Source organism: Pristiophorus japonicus, chromosome 19 (assembly GCF_044704955.1).
Source record: "Pristiophorus japonicus isolate sPriJap1 chromosome 19, sPriJap1.hap1, whole genome shotgun sequence".
In the NCBI taxonomy this organism is placed as follows: domain Eukaryota; kingdom Metazoa; phylum Chordata; class Chondrichthyes; family Pristiophoridae; genus Pristiophorus; species Pristiophorus japonicus.
In genome coordinates this window covers 19,569,225-19,591,057 of record NC_091995.1, presented here as the reverse complement: position 1 = coordinate 19,591,057, position 21,833 = coordinate 19,569,225, and the positions used below count along the sequence as shown (strand labels likewise).

The following is a 21,833-nucleotide window of genomic DNA, read 5'->3' as shown; positions in this document are numbered from 1 at the left end:
GGGGGGGGGGGGGGCAGTGGGGGGGGCAGCGGGAGCGGCAGTGGAGGGGCAGCGGGAGCGGCAGTGGGGGGGGGGGGGGCAGTGGGGGGGGCAGCGGGAGCGGCAGTGGGGCGGCAGTGGAGGGGGCAGCGGGAGCGGCAGTGGGGGGGGCGGCAGCTGGGGGGGCAGCGGGGGGGGCAGTGGGGCGGCAGTGGAGGGGCAGCGGGAGCGGCAGTGGGGGGGGGGGCAGTGGGGGGGGCAGCGGGAGCGGCAGTGGGGCGGCAGTGGAGGGGCAGCGGGAGCGGCAGTGGGGGGGGGCAGTGGGGGGGGCAGCGGGGGGGGCAGTGGGAGCGGCAGTGGGGGGGGGGGCAGTGGGGGGGGCAGCGGGAGCGGCAGTGGGGGGGGGGGGCAGCGGGAGCGGCAGTGGGGCGGCAGTGGAGGGGCAGCGGGAGCGGCAGTGGGGCGGGGGCAGTGGGAGGGGCAGCGGGGGGGGCAGTGGGAGGGGGGCAGTGGGTGCGGCAGTGGAGGGGCAGCGGGAGCGGCAAGCGGGAGGGGCAGCTGGAGGGGCAGCAGGTGCGTCTGTGGGGGGGGGCAGCTAGAGCGGCAGTGGGAGGGGCAGCGAGTTGGCTAGCAGGAGGGACAGTGGCAGCTGGAGGGGCAGCGGGTGTGGCAGTGGGAGGTGCAGCTGGAGGGGCAGCGGGTGTGGCAGTGGGAGGTGCAGCTGGAGGGGCAGCGGGAGGAGCAGCTGGAGGGGCAGCGGGTGCGTCTGTGGGGGGGGGGCAGCTGGAGGGGCAGCGGGTGCGTCTGTGGGGGGGCAGCTGGAGGGGCAGCGGGTGCGGCAGTGGGAGGGGCAGCGAGTTGGGCAGCGGGAGGGACAGTGGCAGCTGGAGGGGCAGCGGGAGGAGCAGCTGGAGGGGCAGCGGGTGCGTCTGTGGGGGGGGGCAGCTGGAGGGGCAGCGGGTGCGTCTGTGGGGGGGCAGCTGGAGGGGCAGCAGGTGGGGCAGTGGGAGGGGCAGTCGGTGTCAGTCGGCGGGCAAGTGCGGGACTCGGCAGCAAACGTCATGAGAGTGCGTCAGGTGGAGGCCTTGCCACTCGGGTATTTTCGGAGGGCCTCCACTGCGCATGTGCGGGATTTCAGTGGGTTTTTTTGCCAATTCTTGTCAGATCAACTCCAGCGCCAAAGATCACTTTGCGCTATTTACACTTCATCTTAGCCAAAAGGCCAAGAGGGGAAGCTGCACCGTTCCTGGAAACACTGCAATACCAGGTCGGTGCGTGGAGTGGACGGGGCAAGCCCCTGTTCCATCTCCCTGTTCCAAAAAACAATTCAATATTTGGTCCCCATAGGGGATATTAAACTGATAAGAACATGTAGTTTTGTGGCTGGGACCTGTCGTTCTTTTGTGGCTAATTGAGGAAGTGCTCATGGCCATAAAAGGAGAGCACTCAATTGCACCTGCGAGGAGCGAGGAGCGAGGGGGGAGAGGAGAGAGGAGAGAGGAGAGAGAGGAGAGAGAGGAGAGAGGAGAGAGAGTACAGAATACAGAGAAAAGGAGAGGGGATAGAGAAGAGAGGAGAGAGGGGAGACAGAGGAGAGAATACAGAGAAAAGAGAGGGGACAGAGGAAAGAGGAGAGGGGATACAGAGAGTTGGGGTTTCCAACAGACTCCACTCAAGCAAACGCAGAGTCCGTGGCTCAAAGGGAAGCAAGGCCCCAGCACCCAGCAGCAAGCAACCACCTGTGGATGCAGTACGGCTCACTCTCAATCACCGGCATGGAGGTAGGTGGCGAGATGCTGCAGACCATGGCTGGGATAACTGCCAGCATTGCCACAATCACTCAGCAGGATCAAAGGATGGAACCGCTCCTGACAATGTTGGAGCGCACACCAGAAAGCGTCGAGGCCATGAGGCAGGAGATGGCTTCCGCACACATGATGCAAGCCCCGGACCCTCCACCCTCAAGGCACACCAATGCGGAGGAGGAGATCCCGGCGCCTTCAGTCCCGCGCCCTACGATCTCACCAAGACACACACGTCTACATACATCGCGCTGCCCTCCTTCACAACCTCCTGAACCAGAGGCAGTGAGGGGCAGGGGAGGGCCACTCTGTTGTTTAGGGACGGGCGATGGCCTCCGTTGCCCTCAGCCTTCACTAAATATATTCAAAAAGAAGTTAGATGTAGTCCTTACTACTAAGGGGATCAAGTGGTATGCCGAGAAAGCAGGAATGGGATACTGAAGTTGCATGTTCAGCCATGAACTCATTGAATGGCGGTGCAGGCTCGAAGGGCCGAATGGTCTACTCCTGCACCTATTTTCTCTGTTTCTACAAGGAGGGAGGGTGGTGAAGAGTTGGTGGTGCCGAGTAGAGAGGTGAGTGTTGCTTCTTGGTGTAAGTGTATGTATATGTGATAATATTATGTAACGTTTGTCATTGTGCACTTGTAAATACACTCACATTGTTGACTCTCTGTGTGTGTGTCATTTTAACCTCATGTGTGGTGCATTGTGCCAACCACACGTCTGTCCCTCAGGCCATCTGCTTCATCAGGAATATCTTCCCATCCACATCTGACTGCAGTGTAAAATGGGTCATGTCATCAGGCCATAGCAACACGACAATGAATGCAGAAGGCTGTCATTCAATGACTCGAGTTTACCAAGTTGCAGGGCAGACCTTAAGGCTTGCACTTCAACCCTCTTTTTGCGAGGCCAAACATGGAGGAGTGCCACCCCTGCGATGACATGGTCATCAGTTACATTGCAGGACATTGTGCAAGACAATTAATGAATCAGCTTGGATGTACAATATGTGAGATGCTGAACACTTGTCAGTCACTCATAATTTCCCTTTGCCGTTGGCCTTCTCAATGAAGGACTTTCAACAAGGTGCAACGAAAGAGCCTCCATTAGCTTATACACATTTCAGTCGGTTTTATCACATCCAATTTAAACATCACCATCAGCAAGAAAGTAATGCAACAGTGACTTAACTTCTTTCCAGCAGTCCCACTGATATGCTGAATCTGACTGGCTGCTGTGATGTGATAGGCGCCAGCACTCCCTCCCAGCCGATGGGCCAGAGTTGCCCAATTCCACTCCACATCTCCCTCCAGATGTGGCAGAGCTGCCTCATTCCACTCCACCTCTCCCTCCCTCCCTCCAGATGTGGCAGAGCTGCCCCATTCCACTCCACCTCTCCCTCCCGATATGCCAGAGCTTCCTGATTCCACTCCACCTCTTCCTCCCTCCCTCCTGATGTGCCAGAGCTGCCCCATTCCACTCCACCTCTCCCTCCCTCCCAGCCGATGGGCGATTGCTGGCCGACTGCCGCCCAGCTCAGACCTGCTTTTCCAGAGCGGTCCTTCTGGCAGACGGCAGATGGAGATTCACAAACATCCGGCATAGGCAGGCGGGACGCTGTGACATGGGCAGAACCCTTCCACACCAAGTTGCTGCCGGGCGGAACCTTGACAGAAGATGGGCAGTTCTGGAGGATTCGCCCAGAAAATGGCCATTTCGGCAGAACGTCGGTGGCTGCAGACAGGACAGCGACGAATGTCAGGCCCCTAGTGGTGACACTAAGGTAAGGATAGAGTTTGGCTTGGTTGTGATGTTTCTTGCAGTTGAATAGTCTGCTGCCATTTGCTGTTAAGGCTTATATCTGAAGAATGTATATGTAAGGAGGTAGCAGAGGGTGATTATTGCCCGTGGAACTTCCCCAGTTTGTATCTTTCACTTGAGTGGAAGAGGCAAGAAAACTTGCAAAGTAAAAACTTGAAACCTAACAGTGATTCCGAATGGATAATAGGATTGGGCAGTCAACGTGGATTTAAGCAGAGTATCCATGTTTGGCAAATCTTTTTTTGAGGTTGTAACTTGCAGAATAGTTCAGGGGGGAACCAGTGGGTGTGGTGTATGTGGATGTGGATTTTCAGAAGGCATTCGATAAGGTGCCACACAGAGGTCATTAAACAACATTAGGGCTTTTGGCATTGGGGGCAATATACTAGCATGGATTGAGGATTGCTTAACAGACAGGAACCAGAGAGTAAGAATAAATGGGTCATTTTCAAGTTGGCAGGCTGCAACTAGTGGAGTGCCGCAAGGATCAGTACTTGCCCCAGCTATTCACAATCTGTATCAATGATTTGGATGAGGGGACCAAATGTCATATATCCAAGTTTGCTGATAATACAAAACTAGGTGGCAATGTAAGTAGCGAGGAGGATGTAAAGACGTTTTAAGGGGATGTAGACAAGCTTGGTGAGTAGGCAAGAGAAGGGCAGATGGAAGATAATGTGGAGAAATGTGAAGTTATCCACTTTGGTAGGAAAAATGGAAAAGCAGAGTATTTTTTAAATGGTGAGGGATTGAGAAATGCTGGGTGTTCAGAGGGACCTGGGTGTCCTTGTAAACAAATCACTGAAAGTTAACATGCAGGTAAAGCAAGTAATTAGGAAAGCAAATGATATGTTGGCCTTTATTACAAAAGGTTTTGCGTACAAGAGCGAAGATGTCTTCCTCCAATTATATAGGGCACTGGTGAGACCTCACCCGGATTATTGTGCCCAGTTTTCGTCTCCTTACCTAAGGAAGTATATACTTGCCAGAGAGGGAGTGCAACGAAGGTTCACCAGACTGATTCCTGGGATGGGGGGGATTGTACTTTGAGGAGAGATTGAGTAGACTAGGCCTATATTCCTTAGAGTTGAGATGAATGAGAGGTGATCTTATTGAAACATACAAAATTCTTACAGGGCGTGACAGGATAGATGCAGGAAGGATGTTTCCTCTGGCTGGTAAGTCCAGAACCAGGGCTCAGTCTCAGGATAAGGGGTCGGTCATTTAGGACAGAGATGAGGAGACATTTCTTCACTCACAGGGTAGTGAAACTTTGGAATTCTCTACCCCAGAAAGCTGAGCAGGCTCCGTCGTTGAGTATATACAAGATAGAGATGGATAGATTTTTGGATGTTCAGGGAATCCAGGGATATGGGGATAGTGCAGGAAAGTGGCGTTGAGGTGGATCAGCCACGATCTTATTGAATGGTGAGCAGGCTCAAGTGGCCGAATAGCCTACTCCTGCTCCTATTTCTTTTGTTCTTGTGTTCCCCCATCGCCTCAAATCTAATATTCCTGTGTGGCCCTACCTCACGCATGGGACTTCACACACAATGGGTGGTCTGGTGGGAACTTACAGATACATTGCCCACCATTTTCTTTCTATTTTAAATGGATGAAAATTCTCAGGCAGCACATGTGCATCATAAACTGTCGTTGTTGTGAAGCCCCATCAGTGGCACAAACCATGGAAAATTCTCTCCATTGTCTTCAAATTAAACCCAAAATGTATCTGTACTGATGTTAATCCAACTCCCTCACACTGTCACTCAGTAACCCCTCCCCCAGGCACCCTGTGTTACTGACTGTATCTGTACTGATGTTAATCCAGCTCCCTCACACTGTCACTCAGTAACCCCTCCCCCAGCACTGTGTTACTGACTGTATCTGTACTGATGTTAATCCAGCTCCCTCACACTGTCACTCAGTAACCCATCCCCAGCACCCTGTGTTACTGACTGTATCTGTACTGATGTTAATCCAGCTCCCTCACACTGTCACTCAGTAACCCCTTCTAGCTGCCCGGCCCAGTAACATCATACCCATTTAAACAACAAAAAAGCAATTGTTTCCCTCAGTAAATTGAAGGAGAACAAAGGTTGATGCTAAAGTCACTCACTCACACCCGGCCCTACCCCGACCTGTGTCTGCAGAGCCCGGGAACCAGAGATGGTGAATGGCGGAGCCACTCGCTGCAATGACAAAGGTAAATAAAGCTTTATTGAAATGGAGCAATACATTGAGGGTAAGGTTTGGAATGGGTGTCCTCAATGCACTCTGGAATGCAGTGATACACAGCAGGGGCGACGCTGCTGGTGGAAGATACACATGCATGGTGTTTAATAAAGGTTCCCGGTCCCACAGTCCCGGCACCGCATGGTCTGGACCAGCAGGAGGTTAGCATTCATCCTCCTGGAGCAAGGCAAACTTGTTCTTGCTGAGGAAGGCTCCCTTGTGTCCTTTACTGATCGGCACTGACTGTTTCTCTCTCGCCTCCTCCTCCTCCTCCTCCTCCTCCTCCTCCTCGTCAGCGTCGTGATCCTCCTCCTCGTCCTCCTGGTCGGAGCTGGAGATCTCGTCCTCGTCGTCGGAGCTCTGCTTGCTCTGCTGCCTGTGCGCCTCCTGAAGAGCCGCGATCTCCAGCGTCTCGACGTGTTGCTGCCAGTTCGCTAAGGACACAGAGAGAGAGAGAAAATTGAAGTTACTGCGTCTACAACATAAGAACATAAGGAATAGGAGCAGGAGTCGGCCATTTGCCCTTCGAGCCTTCTCCACCATTTAACAAGGTCAGGGCTAATCTCAACGTCACTTCCCTACCCGCTCCCCATAACCCTTGACCCTCCTATCGTCAGGAATCTGTCTATCCCAGACTTGAATATATTCAATGACCCAGCCTCCAAAGCTCACTGGGGTAGAGAATTCCAAAGATTCACGACCCTCAGAGAAGAAATTCCTCCTCAACTCAGTTTTAAATGGCCGCCTACTTATTCTGAAACTATGCCCCCTAGTTCGAGATTCCCCCATGAGGGGAAACATCCTCTCTGCATCTACCCTGCCAAGCCCCCTCAGAAACTCATATATTTCAATAGATCCAATGAGTATAGGCCCAACCTGCTCAACCTTTCTTCATAAGACAACTTCTTCATAAGACAACCCCTTCATCTCAGGAATCAACCTAGTGAACCTCATCTGAACTGCCTCCAATGCAAGTATATCCCTCCTTAAATAGAGACCAAAACTGTACGCAGTGCTCCAGGTGTGGCCTCACCAATACCCTATACAGTTGTAGCAAGACTTCCCTACTGTTATACTCCATCCCCCTTGCAATAAAGGCCAACATTGCATTTGTCTTCCTGATTACTTGCTGTACCTGCATGCTAACTTTTTGTGTTTCATGTACAAGGACCCCCAGATCCCTCTGTAGCGCAGCATTTTGTGGTCTCCATTTAAATAATAATTTGCTTTTTTATTCTTTCTACCAAAGTAGATAACCTCACATTTTCCCACATTATACTCCATCTGCTCAATTTTTGCACACTCACTTAACCTATCTATGTCCCTTTGCAGATTTTGTGTGTCTACCTCGCAACTTGTTTTCCCACCTATCTTTGTACCATTAGCAAATTTGGCTAAAGTATACTCGGTCCCTTCATCCAAGTCATTACTATAGATTGTAAGTAGTTGAGGCCCCAGCACTGATCCCTGCAGCACCCAACTAGTTAGAGTTTGCCAACCTGAAAATGATCCGTTTATCCCGACTCTCTGTTTTCTGTTAGTTAACTAATCCTCTATCCATGCTAATATATTACCTCCAATTCCGTGAGCTCTTATCCTGTGCAGTAACTTTTATGTGGCATCTTATCGAATGCCTTCTGGAAATCCAAATACGCTACATCTACTGGTTCCCCTTTATCCAACCCTGCTCGTTACATCCTCGAAGAACTCTCGGAAATTTGGCAAACACTATTTCCCTTTCATAAAACCATGCTAGTTCTGCTTGATTGTATTATGATTTTCTAAATGTCCTGCTACTGCTTCCTTAATAATGGACTCCAGCATTTTCCCAATGACAGATGTTAGGCTAACTGGTCTATAGTTTCCTGCTTTCTGTCTCGCTCCTTTCTTGAATTGGGGCGTTACATTTATGGTTTTCCAATCCGCTGGGACCTCTCCAGAATCCAGAGAATTTTGGTTACAACCAATGCATCCACTATCTCTGTTGCCACTTCTTTTAAGACCCTAGGATGTAGACCATCAGGTCCCTGGGACTTGTCCACTTTTAGTACCAGTAGTTTGCCTCATACTTTGTCTCTAGTGATAGTGATTGTTTCAACTTCCTCCCTCCCTATAGCCCCTTGATTATCTATTATTTTTGGGATGCTTTTAGTGCCTTCTACCGTGAAGACTGTAGAATTTACCAATATCTCGCAAAGATTCCAGGTACCTTTCCCCTGCAGAGGAGAAGAATCCCTTTCTGGACTTTTAAAATGGAAGGAAAACTTTGGGACACAAATGAATTTTAAAGGGGCCGACGAGGCCTGAAGGGGATACATTCATGGAGACCAGTGTTTGGACTCATTGGAAAGGGAATTTAATTTGGAACTATCTACCAGAAAGTTTGAAATCCTAAAGTACACATGGAAGAAACTACGAACTTTAATCGAATTTGGGATTTTTAAAAAGGTGTATGTTGGGTCTGCAAGAAAAGGGGTGGGGTCAATATCTAAAGGGCCAGTTTGGACATTGGAACTAATCAAATTGTCTGGGAACTGTATACCCTCAAAACTTGCCCCTTGAAAACATTAGCATTTAAACAATCAACGATGGAAGAAACATTTATCACCGCACCCAGAGGACCCAAATGTCACATACATATTCCAACACCTTTTCAACAGGCATAGAAATATCTGGCTCAGGCCAGACTAGCACAATGGAGAGCTCACCAACTTCGAAAAGCCTATTAACACCAGATTAAAACCACTTAATCAAGTTTCAGTTAGCTGGCTGCAAAATCGAAACAAAGAACTGAGCTAGATTTGATGAAAGATAAAGAAGCCTGTTTTAGTATAATTGAAGTCTGTTCTGACAGTTAGGTGTGCTTCAAGAGACACTATTAAGTTAGCAGTCTCGTTGCATAAGTTCTACACCAGCCTCGAAAAGTGGGATCCCGAAACATCGGCGAAAGGAATCTCTAAAACCCAAAAGGACAGCAGCACAACAGCAAACAGGCTGTCAAAACGACTATTGGAAAGTTGCGGGCCATCGCGACCAACCCAACAGTCAACCGGAACCAACCCGACAAAACCGAAGAAAAAACGAAGATTTTTCCACTCTACAAGCTGGTCCTACGCTACCAAGTGGTACAGACTACAGAACGTGGACAACTAAGGCGAACACCAGGGACAACTAAGGCGAACCCTGGAGTTGGAACGGTCAAAAAGGGGATTGGTGAGCATAGCCCCTGAACCCCCCCCAGAGCTATAACTTCGTTAGTTAGGGGAACTGGGAGGAGGGAGGCTGGGATAACTTGTGTAAATGTATCTGCATTCGCCTCTTTACCCTATTTAGAGTTTAAGCTGTATTCTTTTCCCCACAGACTGTAATTGGACAATTTATTCAATGTGTTGTACCTTTCAGTGTGTATTGGTCTGTTATTAAAGGTGTGCCTTTTACTTCTTTTTAAACACAATAAAGCCAAACCTGCTTCCTACCTTGAAACCGATTGTCTGTCCAAGTCTGTCACAGTCCCTTCATAATTCCAGTGTCTAGAACCAAGGGTGTGGGAGCGATTCGGAAATGCTCATATAAGGTCAGAAGGGAAAGCTGACCCCCTGCAAACCACCCCTTACAAGACCGATACAAAATATTTGTTCAAAGTCTCTGCCATTTCCATGTTTCCCATTACTAATTCCCCTGTCTCATCCTCTTCGCTTTCTCTCCCACTAACAATTTTCTATTGTGAACTTTGCACTCTGTGACCTCTGGGAGGGTTACTGACCCTCCTGCCAGTGGAAACAGTTTCTCCAAAACCCTTTATAATTAGCAACTTTCTGAAGGGAGTTGGATAAATACTTGAAGAGGAAAGATTTTTCAGGGCTATGGGGAAAGAGCAGGGAGTGGGACTAATTGGAGAGCTCTTTCAAAGAGACAGCACTGTCACGATGGGCCGATCACCCTCCTGTGCTGCAAGATACAATGACTATGAAACAGGCACAGCAGGTTCAAGGGTCAACACTTACATCAATATGTTAAACGCTCGGATCGGGTCCAACCACTGCCGAGCAGCTCATCAGTAAAGCAAGCCGCACGTTAAACAATGCAGCCCAAACCGTAAACAAGTCAGAGGGTGCACACGCACACTGTGCAGTGTCCCCCACCCCGGGTTACACTGCCTCTAGAGGGCTGTGTCTGTTTCTGATCACCGAGACCCAAGGGAAGCACTGGACACAGTGCAGAGAAAGAGCCAACTAGGCCGATCCCCTCATGCCACGAGGTACGAGAAAAGACAGCAGAACCTTTCAGCTTGGTCCCGCTCACCCATCACCCCTGTGCTCGCTGACCTACATCGGCTCCCAGTTAAGCAACGCCTTGATTTCAAAATTCTCATCCTTGTTATCAAATCATTCATGGCCTCGCCCCTCCCTATCTCTGTAATCTCCTCCAGCCCCACAATCCCTCGAGATGTCTGCACTCCTCTAATTCTGCCCTTTTCAGCATCCCTGATTATAATCGCTCCACTATTGCTGACTGTGCCTTATAAGAACATAAGAAATAGGAACAGGAGCAGGCCATATGGCCCCTGGAGCCTGCTCTGCCATTCAATAAGATCATGGCTGATCTGATAATGGACTCAGCTCCACTTCCCCGCCCGCTCCCCATAACCGCTTATCGTTTAAGAAACTGTCTATTTCTGTCTTAAATTTATTCAATGTCCCAGCTTCCACAGCTCTCTGACGCAGCAAATTCCACAGATTTACAACCCTCAGAATTTCTCATCTGTTTTAAATGGGTGGCCCCTTATTCTAAGATTATGCCCTCTAGTTCTAGTCTCCCAAATCAGTGGAAACATCCTCTCTGCATCCAGCTTGTCAAGCCCCCTCAATCTTATATGTTTCAATAAGATCACCCCGCATTCTTCTGAATTCCAATGAGTAGAGGCCCAACCTACTCAACCTTTCCTCATAAGTCAGCTCCCTCATCCCCGGAATCAACCTAGTGAACCTTCTCTGAACTGCCTCCAAAAGCAAGTATATCCTTTCGTAAATATGGAAACCAAAACTGCACGCAATATTCCAGGAGTGGCCTCACCAATACCTTATATAGCTGTATCAAGGCTTCCCTGCTTTTATACTCCATCCCCTTTGCAATAAAGGCCAAGATACCATTGGCTTTCCTGATCAATTGCTGTATCTGCATACTAACCTTTTGTGTTTCATGCACAAGTAACCCCAGGTCCCGCTGTACTGCAGCACTTTGCAATCTTTCTCCATTTCAATAATAACTTGCTCTTTGATTTTTTTTCTGCCAAAGTGCATGACCTCACACTTTCCAACATTATACTCCATCTGCCAAATTTTTGCCCACTTAGCCTGTCTATGTCCTTTTGCTGAATTTTTGTGTCCTCACATTGCTTTTCCTCCCATATTTGTATCATCAGCAAACTTGGCTACGTTACACTTAGTCCCTTCTTCCAAATCGTTAATATAGATTGTAAATAATTGGGGTCCCAGCACTGATCCCTGCGGCACCGTATTAGTTACCAACCAGAGAATGAAGCATTTATCCCGACTCTCTGTTCTCTGTTAGTTAGCCAATCCTCTATCCACACTAATATATTACCCCCAACCCAGTGACCCCTTGTGCAGTAACCTTTTATCTTGTGCAGTGCCTGGGACCCAAGCTCTGGAACTCCCAGCCTCTCTTTCCTGCTTCAAAGCATTCCTTAAAACCTATCTCTTTGACCAAATTTTAGGTCACCTTCCCTAATTTCTACTTTGTGGCTTGGTGTCAAATTTTTTGTCTCATAATACTCCTGTGAAGCACCTTGGGACGTTTCACTGCGTTAAAGGCGCTATATAAATACAAGATGTTGTTGGTAACGAGGTAAGTGAGACGCGCTCTTTAAGAGTTGTGTAAAAACAAGGGCCTGGAATTTGCGGCCAGCGGTGAAGCAAAGGCTCTCGCTCACCGCTGGCCCCGAAGAAAGCTGCCCACCAAGATCCCACCATCTGTGTGACGAGAGGTTTGCCGTTTTCGAGGTGCCAGTGATTCCAGCGCTCTGTAGTGGAGATTCAGGTCCCAGGCTCAAACTCTGGCTCGACTCCCCACAGCCGCTCCCGCTGACACTCGGTACACAAGGAGACCGAGCCCTCACCTTTCTGTACGGTGTAGCCTGGGGGTCGCATGCACAGACACAGGCGCCCGTCCACAGTCAGTCGAAGGATGCTGTTGGCCGCCCGGTACACGTCATTCCGGGCAGCTTTAGCCGTCTTGTAGCCCCTCTTCTCCGCCCAGGCTGTAAGGTGACAAAGGACAGACAGTGTACATCAGAAAGGCATCAATTCTCAGCCCAGGTCCAGTGTGGAGCTCAGTATTAATACAAGACGCAAGGACCAAAAAAGCTTTTCAGCTCACAGATTATTTAACAATAACCAGTAAACAGCCTCTTCTCCCCTTTGTCCCAGCCCACAATTCCCCGACTGCTGATCTCACCGTCCAGTTACCTTCACAGATGTCCCAGGCCGTGAACCTGGTCTCGGCCTGCTCCCCGGGCCTGTCCTCCTCCACGTCAGGGTGCTTGAGCTTCAGCAGCTTCTGCACGGGGATCCTCGCGGCCAGGTAACCGACGGAGGTGTAAGGCTCCTGGATCTGTGCGATGGGGTAAATCCCGGCCAGAATCTAGAGCGAGAGGGAGGCAAAACGGCAATCTTCAGAAACGGGACAAGTGACTCAGTGAGGTGGGAGGTGAATGGTCTGCCCATTTAGTGGTCAGCCGTGGCTCAGTGGGTCGCACTCTGGTCTCAGAGTCCGAAGGTCATAGGATTATATCGGATACACGGCACAGAAACAGGCCATTTGGCCCAACCAGTCCATGCCGGTGTTTATGCTCCACTCGAGCCTCCTCCGTCTTTCCTCATCTAACTCTATCAGCATAACCCTCTATTCCCTTCTCCCTCATATGTTGTTCCAGACGCCCCTCAAATACATCTATACTATTCACTTCAACCACTCCCTATGGTAGTGAGTTCCACATTCTCACCACTCTCTGAGTAAATAATTTTCTGCTGAATTCCCGATTGGATTTCTTGGTGACTATCTTATATCGATGGCCCCTAGTTATGCTCTACCCCACAAGTGAAACATTCTCTGTATCCACTCTATCAAAACCTTTCATAATTTTAAAGACATCTATTAGGTCACCCCTCAGCCGACTTTCTCCCCCAAGAGCCTGTTCATCCTTTCCTGATATGTATACCCTCACATTTCTGGTATCATCCTTGTAAATCTTCTCTGCACCCTCTCCAGTGCCTCTATATCCTTTTTATAATATGGCGACCAGTGCACAGTACTCTAAGTGTGGTCCAACCAAGGTTTGATACAGGTTCAACCTAACTAAAGGACACACACACCACATCAACACTCAAACATAAATCAATCAAATGCAGAAAAGGAAAATGTGTTTCGGAAACCACTAACATCTGAAACTACTTCAGAGTTTGCATTCAATTCCCTCTGTGGCCTTGTCCCTCCCGATCTCTGTAACCTCCTCCGGCCCTACAACCCTCCAAGATCTCAGCACTCCTCCAATTATGGCCCCTTGCCCATCGCCCACTCCCTTTGCCCCACCATTGGTGGCCGTGCCTTCAGCTGCCTGGGCCCCAAGCTCTGGAATTCCCTCCCTAAACCTCTCCGTCTCTCTCTCCACCTCTCTCTCCTTTAAGGTGCTCCTTAAAACGTTGCTCTGTGACCAGTGACCTGTCTGAATGTCCCCTGATGTGGCTGGGGGTCAGATTTTGTTTGCTGACACTGCTGACTAAGTTCCCTACATGCGAGCTTTTGTTGCCGTGTTTTCACCTTCACAAAACACGCGGTGCCGCTGACTGACCTGTTGCTGACGGTCCACGAGTGACGGGAAGATCAGACCCGGGCAGTCACAGAGCTTGACGCTGGGAGTCAGGAAGTAGGTCTGGAAGTACTTGGTGTGACCCGGGGTCCGGGACACACTCACCACCTTCTTCCCCACCAGGCCGTTGATGACAGACGACTTGCCCACATTCGGGAACCCTGAGGGAGACAAGGGAAGCTGAGCTTTACCCACCAGTGTGAACCCGGTACACATCCCTGACACTTGGAAAGTCATGTGTCATCAGCGAAGTGCTTTGGGACATTGTGAGGACGGGAAAGGAGCCAAGCTCTTTCCTTCTTACGGGGCAGCTCAAACTCAGAAGGATTGAGGGGAAAAAACTGTTCTTCAAATTCCAGTTTGGGGCATTTTCCGCATCTTTGACTTCAGATCCTGAAATCCTCGTGTATCCGCTGACTGAACTCCCACTGGTCCCTGAAAACCCTGAGAGGGGGGGGGGGAGGGAAGGAAAGGAGAAAGAGGGGGGGGGGGGCGAAGGAGGAAAGAGGGGGGGGGAAGGAGGAAAGAGGGGGGGGGAAGGAGGAAAGAGGGGGGGGGAAGGAGGAAAGAGGGGGGGGGAAGGAGGAAAGAGGGGGGGGGAAGGAGGAAAGAGGGGGGGGGAAGGAGGAAAGAGGGGGGGGGAAGGAGGAAAGAGGGGGGGGGAAGGAGGAAAGAGGGGGGGGGAAGGAGGAAAGAGGGGGGGGGAAGGAGGAAAGAGGGGGGGGGAAGGAGGAAAGAGGGGGGGGGAAGGAGGAAAGAGGGGGGGGGAAGGAGGAAAGAGGGGGGGGAAGGAGGAAAGAGGGGGGGGAAGGAGGAAAGAGGGGGGGGGAAGGAGGAAAGAGGGGGGGGGAAGGAGGAAAGAGGGGGGGGGAAGGAGGAAAGAGGGGGGGGGAAGGAGGAAAGAGGGGGGGGGAAGGAGGAAAGAGGGGGGGGGAAGGAGGAAAGAGGGGGGGGGAAGGAGGAAAGAGGGGGGGGGAAGGAGGAAAGAGGGGGGGGGAAGGAGGAAAGAGGGGGGGGGAAGGAGGAAAGAGGGGGGGGGAAGGAGGAAAGAGGGGGGGGGAAGGAGGAAAGAGGGGGGGGGAAGGAGGAAAGAGGGGGGGGGAAGGAGGAAAGAGGGGGGGGGAAGGAGGAAAGAGGGGGGGGGAAGGAGGAAAGAGGGGGGGGGAAGGAGGAAAGAGGGGGGGGAAGGAGGAAAGAGGGGGGGGGGAAGGAGGAAAGAGGGGGGGGGAAGGAGGAAAGAGGGGGGGGGGAAGGAGGAAAGAGGGGGGGGGAAGGAGGAAAGAGGGGGGGGAAGGAGGAAAGAGGGGGGGGGAAGGAGGAAAGAGGGGGGGGGAAGGAGGAAAGAGGGGGGGGAAGGAGGAAAGAGGGGGGGGGAAGGAGGAAAGAGGGGGGGGAAGGAGGAAAGAGGGGGGGGAAGGAGGAAAGAGGGGGGGGAAGGAGGAAAGAGGGGGGGGAAGGAGGAAAGAGGGGGGGGAAGGAGGAAAGAGGGGGGGGGAAGGAGGAAAGAGGGGGGGGAAGGAGGAAAGAGGGGGGGGAAGGAGGAAAGAGGGGGGGGAAGGAGGAAAGAGGGGGGGGAAGGAGGAAAGAGGGGGGGGGAAGGAGGAAAGAGGGGGGGGGAAGGAGGAAAGAGGGGGGGAAGGAGGAAAGAGGGGGGGAAGGAGGAAAGAGGGGGGGGAAGGAGGAAAGAGGGGGGGGAAGGAGGAAAGAGGGGGGGGAAGGAGGAAAGAGGGGGGGGAAGGAGGAAAGAGGGGGGGGAAGGAGGAAAGAGGGGGGGGAAGGAGGAAAGAGGGGGGGGAAGGAGGAAAGAGGGGGGGGAAGGAGGAAAGAGGGGGGGGAAGGAGGAAAGAGGGGGGGGAAGGAGGAAAGAGGGGGGGGAAGGAGGAAAGAGGGGGGGGAAGGAGGAAAGAGGGGGGGGAAGGAGGAAAGAGGGGGGGGAAGGAGGAAAGAGGGGGGGGAAGGAGGAAAGAGGGGGGGGAAGGAGGAAAGAGGGGGGGGAAGGAGGAAAGAGGGGGGGGAAGGAGGAAAGAGGGGGGGGAAGGAGGAAAGAGGGGGGGGAAGGAGGAAAGAGGGGGGGGAAGGAGGAAAGAGGGGGGGGAAGGAGGAAAGAGGGGGGGGAAGGAGGAAAGAGGGGGGGAAGGAGGAAAGAGGGGGGGGAAGGAGGAAAGAGGGGGGGGAAGGAGGAAAGAGGGGGGGGGAAGGAGGAAAGAGGGGGGGGAAGGAGGAAAGAGGGGGGGGGGAGGAGGAAAGAGGGGGGGGGGAGGAGGAAAGAGGGGGGGGGGGGAGGAGGAAAGAGGGGGGGGGGGAGGAGGAAAGAGGGGGGGGGGGGAGGAGGAAAGAGGGGAGCGGGGGCGGTGGGTGAAGAAGCAGGGAGTCATTTGGTCCACTGTGTTCGTGCCAACTGATGAGAGGCTATCCGGCCCAGTTCCACTTTCCACAGGTTACAGCACTTCAACTGCACATCTAAGTAGCTTTTAAATGTGGTGAAGGTTTCTGCCTCTACCACCCTTTCAGGCAGTGAGGTCCAGACCCCCACCACCCTCTGGGTGAAGAGATTTCCCCTCAAAACCTCCTAAACCTTAACTTTAAATCTATGGCCCCTGGTTGTTGACCCCTCTGCAAAGGGAAATAGATCCTTCTTATCCAGTCTACCTAGGTCCCTCATAATTTTAATACACCTCAATAAGGTCTCCCTTCAACCTCCTCTGTTCCAAAGAAAACAAACTCAGCCTATCCAATCATTCCTCAGAACTAAAATTCTCCAGTCCGGGCAACATCCTTGTAAATTTCCTCTGTACCGTCTCTAGTGCACTCACATCTTTCCCATAATGTGGTGACCAGAACTGCACAGTGTACTCAAGCTGTGGCCTAACTAGTGTTTTATACACTTCAAGCATAACCTCCCTGCTCTTGTATTTTATGCCTCGGTTAATAAAGGTAAGCATTGCGTAAGCCTTCTGAACCACCTCATCCACCTGGCCTGCTACCTTCAGGGATACGTGGTTCCTTTGTTCCTCTACACTTCTGTGTCCTACCATTTAATTTGCTTTGTTGCCCATCCAATATGCATTACCTCACACTTCTCTGGATTGAATTCCATTTTCCCACCTGACCAGTTCATTGATATAATTGACAGCTTTCTTCTTCACTATCAACCACACAGTCATTTTTAGTGTCATCTGCAAACTTCTTCATCATGCCCCCTACATTCAAGTCTAGATCATTGATATATACCACACAAAGCAAAGGGCAGAGTACTGAGCCCTGCGGAACCCCACTGGAAACAGCCTTCCAGTCACAAAAACACCAATCGACCATTTCCCTTTGCTTCCTGCCGGAGCCAATTTTGGATCCAACTTGCCACTTTGCCCTGGATCTCATGGGCTTTTACTTTTGTGACCAGTCTGCCATGTGGGACATAGGAACATAGAAAATAGGTGCAGGAGTAGGCCATTCGGCCCTTCGAGCCTGCACCGCCATTCAATAAGATCATGGCTGATCATTCACCTCAGTATCCCTTTCCTGCTTTCTCTCCATACCCCTTGATCCCTTTAGCCATAAGGGCCATATCTAACTCCCTCTTGATTATATCCAATGAATTGGCATCAACAACTCAGTGGTTGAGAATTCCACAGGTTAACAACTCTGAGTGAAGAAGTTTCTCCTCATCAGTCCTAAATGGCCTACCCCTTATCCTAACACTGTGTCTCCTGGTTCTGGACTTCCCCAACATCGGGAACATTCTTCCCGCATCTAACCTGTCCCGTCCCGTCAGAATGTTATATGTTTCTATGAGATCCCCCTCTCATCCTTCTAAACTCCAGTGAATACAAGCCCAGTCGATCCAGTCTCTCCTCATATGTCAGTCCAGCCATCCCGGGAATCAGTCTGGTGAACCTTTGCTGCACTCCCTCAATAGCAAGAACGTCCTTCCTCAGATTAGGAGACCAAAACTGAACACAATATTCCAAGTGAGGCCTCACCAAGGCCCTGTACAACTGCAGTAAGACCTCCCTGCTCCTATACTCAAATCCCCTAGCTATGAAGGCTAACATACCATTTGCCTTCTTCGCCGCCTGCTGTACCTGCATGCCAACTTTCAATGACTGATGTACCATGACACCCAGGTCTCGCTGCACCTCCCCTTTTTCTAATCTGCCGCCATTCAGATAATATTCTGCCTTCGCGTTTTTGCCACCAAAGTGGATAATCTCACATTTATCAACATTATACTGCATCTGCCATGCATTTGCCCATTCACCTAACCTGTCCAAGTCACTCTGCAGCCTCGTAGCATCCTCCTCACAGCTCACACTGCCACCCAGCTTAGTGTCATCTGCAAACTTGGAGATATTACACTCAATTCCTTCATCTAAATCATTGATGTATATTGTAAAGAGCTGGGGTCCCAGCACTGAGCCCTGCGGCACCCCACTAGTCACTGCCTGACATTCTGAAAAGGACCCATTTATCCCGACTCTCTGCTTCCTGTCTGCCAACCAGTTCTCTATCCATGTCAGTCAGTACATTACCACCAATACCATGTGCTTTAATTTTGCACACCAATCTCTTGTGTGGAACCTTGTCAAAAGCCTTTCGAAAGTCCAAATACACCACATCCACTGGTTCTCCCTTGTCCACTCTACTAGTTACCTCCTCAAAAAATTCCAGAAGATTTGTCAAGCATGATTTCCCTTTCATAAATCCATGCTGACTTGGACCGATCCTGTCACTGCTTTCCAAATGCGCTGTTATTTCATCTTTAATAATTGATTCCAACATTTTCCCCACGACTGATGTCAGGTTAACCGGTCTATAATTAACCGTTTTCTCTCTCCCTCCTTTTCAAAAAGTGGTGTTACATTAAGCTACCCTCCAGTCCATAGGAACTGATCCAGAGTCGATAGACTGTTGGAAAATGATCACCAATGCATCCACTATTTCTAGGGCTACTTCCCCAAGTACTCTGGGATGCAGTCTATCAGGCCCCGGGGATTTATCGGCCTTCAATCCCATCAATTTCCCCAACACAATTTCCCGTCCAATAAGGATATCCTTCAGTCCCTCCTTCTCACTAGACCCTCAGTCCCCTAGTACTTCCAGAAGGATCTTATCAAAAGTCTTGCTAAAATCTATATGCACTACATCTAACACACTGCCCACATCGACCCTCCTTGTTACCTCCTCAAAAATTCAATCAAGTTAGTCAGACACGACCTTCCCATAACAAAGCCTTGCTGACTGTCCTTGATTAACCAGTGTCTTTCTAAATGAGGGGAAGAAGCAGGAAGAGGAGGAGGGGAGAGAAAAGAGGGAGCGAGGATGAATACATGCCATGAAGCAGGAACAGTTTGACATTATTTTAAAGCTTTAAACAAGTTGTGCGATCGGGTTTCCACAACATTGTCATCTGGTGGTGGTCAAGTGTACTGCATCGATGACAAAGTCCAACACGGCCTTCAGTATGCCAGTGCAGCCTTTGTCTCCTGAGGAAGAGTGTTCGAAGACCAGGATCTCAAACCCGGCACCAAGCTCATGATCTACAGAGCAGTAGTGATACCCGCCCTCCTCTATGCTTCAGAGACATGGACTATGTACAGTAGGCACCTCAAAGCACTTGAGAAGTACCTCAAACGCTGCCTCCGCAAAGTCCTGCTAGTACACTGGCACCAACGTCAGCGTTCTCTCTCAGGCCAACATCCCCAGCAACGAGGCATTGACCACGCCCGATCAGCTCCGATGGACGGGCCACATTGTCCGCATGCCAGATACTAAACTCCCGAAACAAGCACTGTACTCCGAGCTACGTCACGGCAGGCGGGCAGAGAAAATGCTTCACGGACACCCTCAAAGCCTCATTGAAAACATGCAACATCCACACCGACCCTGGCCCAAGACTGCTCAAAGTGGAGCAGAAGCGTCGAACACTTCGAGTCTCTTCGCCGGGAGCAAGCGGAAACCAAATACAAACAGCGGAAGGAGCGCACGACACATCAAGCCACCCCACCCACCCGTCCCTCCCTCCAACCACCGTCTGCTCCACCTGCGACAGAGACTGCAGATCCCGCATTGGTCTCAGTCACCTTAGAACGCATCTTAGCGAGAAAGCAAGTCATCCTCGACTCCAGGGGACTGCCTAAAAGAGAAGAGAAGAATGGATGGCCCTGTTTTCTCGGCAAGGAAAACACGGGCTCCTTAAAGACAAGGGAGGGAGCTGCTGGTTTCCAGCGGTTACCACCCACTGCATCGACGACGTTAAAAGCCCAATGCTCCGGTTGTGCCAACTCACCCACACAACCCACGGTGAGGATGCCATCCTTGTACAGTTGGTCCACCGGTGCGCACATCTCCATGGCAGAATCCGTCTGATGCTCCACTAGGACAGCATCACCTTCGTCCTCCTCGTCGGTCAGGTCCTCGTGGTGAGTGTTTGCCGCGTCACGCTCCATCTTCTCCTTCCAACTGCTCAGGTCCACTAGTAAGAAACAGAAAAGCAGTTAGACGCTTCGAGAAGGAAGGAAGGAACGAGGGCTGGAATCCCAAGGGCTGGAAGTTCTGCTGCAGTTATATAAAGCTCTGGTCAGACCCCACCTGGAGTAACTGCATTCAGTTCTGGGCTCCGCGCCTCAGGAAGGATATATTGGCCTTGGAGGGGGTGCCGCCCGGATTCACCAGAATGTTACCAGGAGCTCAAAGGGTTAAATTACGAGGGCAGGTTGCACAGACTAGGCTTGTATTCCCTCGAGTATAGAAGATTGAGGGGGGATCTAACTGAGGGGTTTAAGATCATTAAAAGATTTGATAGTGCAGATAGAGATAAACTATTTCCCCGAGTGGGCGGGGAGTCCAGAACAAGGGGCATCACCTGCAAATGAGAGCGAGGTTTGTTCAGGGGTGATGTCAGGAAGCACTTCTTCACACAAAGGGCAGTGGGAATCTGGAACTCTCTCCCCCAAAAAACTGTTGAGGCTCGGGCTCAATTGCAAGTTTTTAAACTGGGATTGATATATTTTTGTTTGGCAAACAGGGATATGGAACTAAGGCGGGTAAATGGAGCTAAGATACAGATGAGCCATAATTTAACTGAATGGTGGAACAGGCTTGAGGGGCTGAATGGCCCCCTCCTGTTCTCATGTTCCCAGCCTCTATTTTAATCGAGGGTTTGATCGAGTAAATAGGGAGACACTGTTTCCTGTGGCAGGAGGGTCAGTAACCAGAAGTCACCGATTTAAGGCAATGGGCAAAACATCCAGAGGGGAGATGGGGAGAGTTTATTTTTATTATATGTTTAAATCTGGAATGCACCGGCTGAAAGGGTGGATGAAGCAGATTCAACTTTCAACGGGAATAGGATAAATACGTGAAAAGGACAAAAATTGCAGGATTGGGGGGAAAAGAGCAGTGGGGGAGTGGGACTAATTGGATTGATCTTTTAAACAGCCGGCGTGGACACGATGGTGGGAATGGCCTCCTTCTGTGCTGTGGTTCTGTGAGGCGGGCGAGGGCTTGTGTTGGTGGTGCTGATGTAGTGCGGGTTCCTGCCAGCAGGTGTCACTGCGAGAGCCACCCAGGGAACAGCAGAATCCGGGAGAGGCAGAACGCAGCAGGAACAGGAGCTGGGAAACGGCCGTCAGGTTTTTATACAGCACCTCTCTCTCACCTTGGATTGGGCCCAAAAGGGGAGGGAGAGCACCGAGCAGGAGTCGCAACGGACCGGGAGCGAGACACGAGAAGATCTATTTTTGAATCATTCTCGGGATGTGCCGGAATTGGACAGGCCTCATTACTGGTCTTTCCCAATGGCCCCAGACACACACAGGTAGCAAGTGGTTTAGGGAGAGAGTTCCCATGTCCAGGGGCGCAGTGACCACTTCAGAGGGTTGTCACATACACTAGTCAGTCCCAACTTCAACTGAAGCTGAGCCCAGAGTTACTGAACTCAGCCAGCACTGCACTCGGGACATCCAGTGACCTCCGCACTCCAAGCGGGAAGGGGAGGCGGGGGGGTGAGCCTGGGGATAATCGGCTGGATTCCTGCCCTTGAACGCAAAGCAGCAACAACCTATTCACTGTGCAGTGCATGTGTTTAGATTGTGGGCAAGAACA

The 21,833-nt window shown here is 51.1% G+C and overlaps 1 protein-coding gene and 1 pseudogene across 2 annotated transcripts in view; both read right to left on the bottom strand.

The window, feature by feature from the left end:
• Positions 1 to 1,209: 1,209 nt before the first annotated feature.
• On the bottom strand, positions 1,210 to 1,421 carry LOC139230789 (U2 spliceosomal RNA; annotated as a pseudogene).
• A 4,384-nt stretch (positions 1,422 to 5,805) lies between these two features.
• gnl1 (guanine nucleotide binding protein-like 1) overlaps positions 5,806 to 21,833 on the bottom strand; it is a 52,970-nt gene continuing 36,942 nt past the window's right edge. For both annotated transcript variants that reach the window (XM_070861356.1, XM_070861355.1), the window contains 5 exons: positions 20,017 to 20,202; positions 13,713 to 13,891; positions 12,331 to 12,505; positions 11,982 to 12,122; positions 5,806 to 6,276 (listed from right to left, as the gene is read on the bottom strand). In XM_070861356.1, coding sequence (XP_070717457.1) covers positions 6,005 to 6,276; positions 11,982 to 12,122; positions 12,331 to 12,505; positions 13,713 to 13,891; positions 20,017 to 20,202 — 953 coding nt within the window. In that variant the 3' untranslated portion in view covers positions 5,806 to 6,004. The remainder of the gene's footprint in view (positions 6,277 to 11,981; positions 12,123 to 12,330; positions 12,506 to 13,712; positions 13,892 to 20,016; positions 20,203 to 21,833) is intronic.